Genomic DNA, 6,941 nt, shown 5'->3' on the forward strand with positions numbered 1-6,941 from the left:
GTCTCCACTCGAGTGTAAGGAAGATTGAAGCTATTTTCTTCAATTCCCATGACCAGCTGTCCTTCCCCACTGGTCTCCAATTACCATCCCTGACTGAACCAGACTGGTTGTGATCTTAACGTGTTGTTTGACAACTGAGCTGGTCCAATAACTTCCAAGTCACTAACGTCAATGGCTCCCAACCTTTTGGAAAGTAAACCCAACCTACTCAGACTTGAACTCAGGCGGTTCTCTCCATAAAAATGCTAATGGTGTCCTATGCCACTCCGTGTAGTTTTGTTTACTTTAGAGATACAACATCGAAACAGGCCCATCGGCCCACCGAGTCCACGTCAACCATTGACCACCCGTTCACACTAGTTCTATGTTATTCATCCCACTTTCACATCCACGCCTTACATACTAGGGGCAATTTACAGGGGCAAATTGACTTACAAATCTGCACATCTTTGAGATGTGGGAGGAAACCAGAGCACCCGGAGGAAACCCATGTGGTCTCCGGGAGCACGTGCAAACTCCGCGTAGACAGCGCCCGAGGTCAGGGTTGAACCAGGGTCCCTGATGCTTTGAGGCAGCAGCTCTACCAGCTGCTGCACTGTGCCACCCAGTTTATCTGCTGTTAAAATTCTCTTCTTCTTTCAGACCATATATTTCCAATCCTCTCCTGTTCTCCCACTTACTGCTGGCATGCATTTAAAAATTCCCTTCCTGCATCCTACCTCATATCAAATCTCTTCAATCATCACCCTCCCGCTCACTCACGTACATTGAGCCTTGCTCCAGCATTCTCCTTAATCTTGAAGTTCACTTCCATATGATTATGTCCCTCCATGTCCACATTCCTCAATTTCTCTATAATCCCCCCCAGTGCTACAACTGCCCAGGAATGATAAATTCTCTGACTTTATATGCATCCCTTCTTTACAACTATAGCCACCAGACGTTCAGCCACAAGTCCTAGAATTAATTTCTAATAATAAAACACCTCCCTCTCTTGCCTTCTCTTTCCTCCTTTGAAACATTCCTTAAAAACCTTCCTGACCACGCTTTTTGTCTACTACCTGAACGCGTTCTTTTTTTATAGCCTGATCGCTATTATTGCCATTATTACCATGGAATATTTTACTGTGTGGAAACTGGAACTGGAAAAATATAGAAATCCTGGAATTGCACATAAGGTGATGAGAGAAACAATTAAACAATTAAAATGCTGGAGTAACTCAGCGGGTCAGGCAGCATCTCAGGAGAGAAGGAAAAGGTGACGTTTTGGGTCGAGACCCTTCTTCAGACTGATTAAACGCTCCAGATCAAAATCCTTTTCTCAGAACTGGGTCATCATCCTGAATCATTAATCTGATTTCTGCTTCCTCTCATGTTTAGATATTCCCATTTTCATGTTTATCCAACTGGGCCACAATCTCTGGAACTTCATATTGCCGTTTTCAACTCTCTTTCTCAGTTCTGACAAAGTGTCTCAGACTTGAAACATTAACTCTGTTCCTTTCCACAGATATCACTCGGTCTGCTGAGTGCTTCCTGAAATTTCAGTTTCTATTTTGGATTTCCAGCATGTGCAGGTATTTAGAAACACATTTTCCTGCTCCCTAGTTATTAATTGCCTTACTATTTCCAGAATATTTTGTTTATATTGCATGTTTCCAACTTCTTTCTGTTTTGGGCCAGGCAGCATTTCTGGAGAACGTCAATAGGTGAGATTTCGGGTCGGGACCCTTCTTCAGACATGATCTGAATCGTCACCTATCCATGTTCTCCGGGGATGCTGCCTGACTCGCTGAGTTACTCCAGCATTTTGCGTCTTTCCTTGGTAAACCAGCACCTGCATTTCCTTGTTTCTACATCTTTCTGTTTTGCATTTGTGCTACATACATGCAAATTATTCTTTGGTACTTTACTACAGGTAGGAGTTTACCTCTATTGTTTGAAGTTGGGAATAATATTATTGAATAATATCTGGCTTGAAAGAGTCCTAAAATTTGCAAATTCATATCTGAAAGATAGATCAGAGCAATTCAGCTGGATGCAATGCAGCCCCATTGGTACATTGCTGCGTTCAATGGTCATTTATCCTTTGCAGTTCATGTTCTTGCAAAATGAACGCGGACTCTAGCCATTTATGAGATTCGAAAGGTAACTTTCTTTATCCTAACCCTAAGCCTGGAAATTGAATTACCAGTGTAGGAATGGTAGTGTGAATGTCAGGAGATAAAAGAGTCAAACAATTTGTTTACTTCAAAACAAAAAGCTTAAAATTTAATTAACCAGAACATTTCAGAATTAATTTAGCCTTTGTAAAATACAAAATGTTTAAAAGGGGTTGGAGAAAAAGTCTGTACTTGGAATAAAGAAGTAAACTCCAATGTGGAGCATGGGCGAGGAGTTAAATTGCCTTCTCCAACACCCCAACCTCTGTGTTACTGACTGATGCTCCGACACTCTTCCTGTTTCTGCATAAGGTTATCGGGAGCATGTTCTCAGCGGAGCTAGCTTCTGTGACTTTATAAACACAGTAAATGGTTCATTTATTTCCCAGCAACAACACTCTTTATAAATCTAGAATCCAGCTGTACATCCTTAAATAAACTTCTTAAATAGGCAGCACGAGATGTGCACATTTACAATCTTATTCATTAAATACTTTGAAATTGATATATATTAGAGTTATTTTTTTCTGGTTACTCTTCTGTACTATCTGCATCCACATTCCGCCACCACCATACCTTCATATTTGAACTTGTACGTGAGCACACCTGCATCATCTAGATAGAGGATGGAGATGGGGTCCAATTTTGTGGGAACACAAGAGGCTTTAGCGGCCATTTTTGGGTTGCGAATATTCACCAGAGTCTGAACAATGGCGTGCTTAGTTGGTGTGACATGCTCAGTCAATGGATAGTAGCAAGAGCCTTTGCATTCGTAAGCTTCGTATCCGGTCGGGGCTATGATCCAGGAATCCCACCCGATGTCTTTAAACTCCACGTAGAGGGGACTCCTCTTGCAGTAATTCCCCCTGGCATTCCTTCTGATCCTTGAGGAGGTATCGTAGAGCATGTTTGACCGCCTTTGCAACATGGCTTCTTCGTTCAACTCGGCGCCAAAATTCTCATTCTGCAAGCTCTGAAACACCACATCTTGCTCGTGGTCAATCATCTGCTCCAGTTCTTCGATGGCCTCCTTCTTAATGCTGTTTCTATCATCGGAGAACACGATTAGTAATGGCACATGCTTGGTCTCGGGTTTCATGTCGATGTCGAGATCCCCATCGTCATGCTCTTCCACTTCCATGTTTTCAATGTGCACTTCGAGTCGGTGAGTGGTCTGCTCAGACTTTGACCATCTCAAGATAGCTTCCGTCACATCAAAGGTCTCCCAACCACTGTCTCTGCCATAAATCTGTCTTTTTGCCAATTGTACTTTTCCTTGTCCGGGATGCTCTTCGTCGGTGTCCCCCTCAGCCTCCCCTTCACTCACTTTGTAGATGGTGACTTTCCTGTTCACACCTTCGTATATTCGCCTGTCCCTATCGACCAAGGTGTACAGCCGTAGTTCAGCCATGGTGATTTCTTCATGACGAGGCACAGAGACGTTGAACAGGAGAGAATGGATCCTCACATCGTTGGTTTGGTTGGAGTCTGAAGTCTCTGGAAAACATAAATAATTTGCCAAAACATGAAACGCGTATTGCAAAATTGAGATGGCATCTTACTTAGAATATTTATAAGAAACTTTCAGGCCACAGAATAATCTCTGCTGGACACATGGTTGGAGAAAGTTTGGATGACAACTGAAGGAGACAAGGTTCAAGCTTCAGATAGGAGCTTAAAGTTAAGACAAGCAAGGTTTGGTGAATTTATTGAAGGTAGACACAAAAAGCTGGAGTAACTCAACAGGACAGGCAACATCTCTGGAGAGAAGGAATGGGTGACGTTTCGGGTCGAGACCCTTCTTCGGATTTATTGAAGGGATCAGCAACCTCTGTAGAATATAATTGGATACAAAGTAATGGATGGTTTGTGGAGTTGCCACCATACCATGAAGTTTTGTTGACTAGGTTGGTTTTCCTTTCATTAAAGGAGTCTAAGGGGAATTTGTTGCTGGCTACATTGATACGCTGCTACGCTGCTGCAGTAACCTGGTGGGTTTCTCTGATGGGCTCTGATTTCTTCTCACCTTCTAGACATGTGTTGGTCGATAAGTTAATTGGCCGCTGTAAATGATCTCTACCGTAGGAAAGTCAGGGTGGTGTTAATTGCCGTGTGAGAGAGAATAAGTTACAGGGAAATAAGCAATGCCCTAGAGAGCCAAATAGGCTTGATGGACAAATTGCCTCTTATACAGTAGTTAATTTAATAAAATGAAGCACAAATACTAAAATTAACTGTGGCGTGTAAAGCTATCATAACCCCAGACAAGATAAGCAGACCAAGAGCTGGGAAGTGATGTTAACCTGAAGTTTAAAATTGGTTGGCATGTAAATAGTGGGCACGGGGTCAGCTTCAGCACCTAAGATTCAAATGTTACCGCAATTCCACGTGGAAATCATGATTATTTCATTGCAGAATCCTTTTGTAAGGTCACAGTACAAATAGATTAATATTTTGCGAAACATGGACAGGTGACGTTTGCCCCTTTTCAATCTGAACCATCAATATAAATGGACGATTGTTCTCTGTGTCACATTGTGATAGCACTTTGTGTCCTTTTGTGCATTAACCAGCATCTGCATTTCACAGTCCCTACATTTTCATTCGATTCTCAGCTTCCAGTGTGTGCTGAATAATTGGGACGTGGATTAGTGGTACAGGCCACACTCGCTTCCTATTTCCTAGTTTCATTTCCCCTTTTCTGACTCGTATATTTTCCCCATGAATCGCACAAGGCCAACATTGACTCGACAGAAATATTAGCGGTAGTGTTTGTTACTCAGCGCGACAAGCATGCGTCAGGACTTTGGCAAACTCCGAGCTAAACCAACGATGGAAGTCAGATAGTCCCCCCCGTGATCTTTCAGTTTTCCAAACTTCTTGAGTGAGACCACTAAGGCCGCCTTGTTTCACTTTACTGAAAGACTGCTTCTTGTCGACAAATCTAACCCTGAAGATTGGGCGTGTGAATTGTAACTTCTTCCCCACCCTGGCTGAAACTGGAGGGAAATCCCTGCTGGAAACATCAATATTGCCTTTCGCAAGGTAAGACAATTCCAGGCTAACGAGAAAGCAACAGGCGGAACATTTCCCCAGTGATGCTCCCTGACCCGCTGCGTTACCTCCAGCATCTTGTGTCGAGTCTGAAGAAGGGTCCCGACCCGAAATGTCACCTATTCCTTTTCTCCAGAGATGCTGCCTGGCTCGCTGAGTTACCCCTAGCATTTTGTGTCTATCTTCAGACGAAAGATTGAGCTACTTTCAATTCCAGCGTGCTTTATCAACTAACCGATGCGTGTATAAACAATGCTCCCTCCATTCAAACAACTTTCCATCGCAGTTTGTGAACAGTCTAATTGATAATATACTTTAAATGACAGAAGCGAGAGAGGCGAAAGTAGTTCAATTATTGTACCAACGAGGCAGTGTTTTTCATTTCACAGCAAGAGGCAAATTACATCCTTAATAGCGGCTCATATCATTACCTACACTTTCCCCACCCACCCATCTTCTTTGGAAAGTTGTAGCAGGGGAGAATTTGGGGATCGCTCGCTACGTTTTTTCGTTTGCAGAATGAAATCAGAACTTTTCAAAACCAAATGTTTCCTCGAGGTGACATATTGTGACATTTAAAAATATAACATGCACGATTTTTTGTTTTTTTGCGGTGCTGAGTTAGTGAGGACTCAAAAAAAAAAGAAGTCCACACACACACACACACACACACATTCACCGCAAAGTCATCCTTCAAAATCTCTTCCATAAGTTATAAGGGACATTTTATATTATATTACGACGGGGGGAAAAAAAGCTGATAGGTTCGAATTGCCCAATCGTTTTTATTAATGATTTCAACTTTTCGCCTTTAAGATATGACTTACAAAAAAATAAGTTTGTTTCTGGAGAGGTCCTGTCTATAATGTATAGGCTTCACCATCGATCCGATCTCAATAACTTCCCTTGAGGAAAGATAATGAGATTGTCGGGGAGCAAAGAAGACCAGGGGAGACGTTGCAGCTCATGGTTGGATGGGTGGCATTGAAAACGCTGCCTGCATGTTGCCTACCTTCGTTCTTGAAGCTCCTGACTATATTGGAGGAAGGCATGGACGTCCTATCGTTGGCGAACCTGTTGTAGAGGTCAATCATGTACTCGGGCACTTCCACTTTCGCTGCATCGACGTGTGGACTTCCCGATAGATTCAGGCTCTTCAGAAACTCTCCTTTCATGCTCGCCAGCAGCGTGTTGAAATCGACGGAGTCCTCCTCTTGGATATCGTCTTCCAACACGTACCTGCCCTCTTCTTCGGTCGCGCCTGCACGGTTGTCGATGGGACTGCCGACTGCCAAAGGTAGCAAAAGGCACAGGCAAGCAAAGACCTGCAGTGACAGGGAACACATTATTATTGCTGTATGTGTGTGTGTGTTTGTTTTCCGTCTGCTGTTGCTGACCCTAAACAATCTGGACTGTGTGTTTGACAGCTTCTCAGGCGTTGCTGTTTTATCCTCTGCAGAGGACCAGGCTGGTGTCATTCAAATGCAATGCTGACAATTTTTTGGAAAACCTTCCTTTGCGTCTGTGGTCTCTCACTGTCCAAAGAAGCCAGCTCCCAGCAATTGGCCAGTGTGATCTCACATGGCATTTACACACCCCCTCCCCTTATCTATCTGGTATATGCAGTGCAACTAGATTCTCTTATCTTTAATCCTCTTCCTTAATTAGCATTCTGTAAACACTCTCTCGTTTGGTTCCTGCCTAATACAGAGGATGGTTTCCATG

General features: G+C 43.2%; 1 protein-coding gene across 2 annotated transcripts; it reads right to left on the reverse strand.

Moving 5' to 3' along the window:
* Nucleotides 1-2,706: 2,706 nt before the first annotated feature.
* Nucleotides 2,707-6,562, reverse strand: bmp10 (bone morphogenetic protein 10). Of its 2 annotated transcripts, none has more exons than XM_078428901.1 (2): nt 6,229-6,562; nt 2,707-3,650 (listed from the first exon to the last, which is right to left on the reverse strand). In XM_078428901.1, the coding sequence occupies exons 1-2, from the start codon at nt 6,560-6,562 to the stop codon at nt 2,707-2,709; spliced, it is 1,278 nt and encodes a 425-aa protein (XP_078285027.1). The 2 variants fall into 2 exon arrangements, with proteins under 2 accessions (XP_078285027.1, XP_078285026.1); XM_078428900.1 differs by having other exon boundaries at nt 2,707-3,659.
* Nucleotides 6,563-6,941: the final 379 nt, after the last annotated feature.

Source organism: Rhinoraja longicauda, chromosome 36 (genome assembly GCF_053455715.1).
Source record: "Rhinoraja longicauda isolate Sanriku21f chromosome 36, sRhiLon1.1, whole genome shotgun sequence".
NCBI lineage: Eukaryota > Metazoa > Chordata > Chondrichthyes > Rajiformes > Arhynchobatidae > Rhinoraja > Rhinoraja longicauda.

Coding starts and splice junctions, on each gene's coding strand:
- bmp10 (XM_078428900.1), bottom strand. CDS start 6,562: ATGTGTTCCCTGTCACTGCAGGTCTTTGCTTGCCTGTGCCTTTTGCTA. Junction 3,660..6,228: donor CAGGAGCTTCAAGAACGAAG/GTAGGCAACATG, acceptor TATGTTTTCCAG/AGACTTCAGACTCCAACCAA.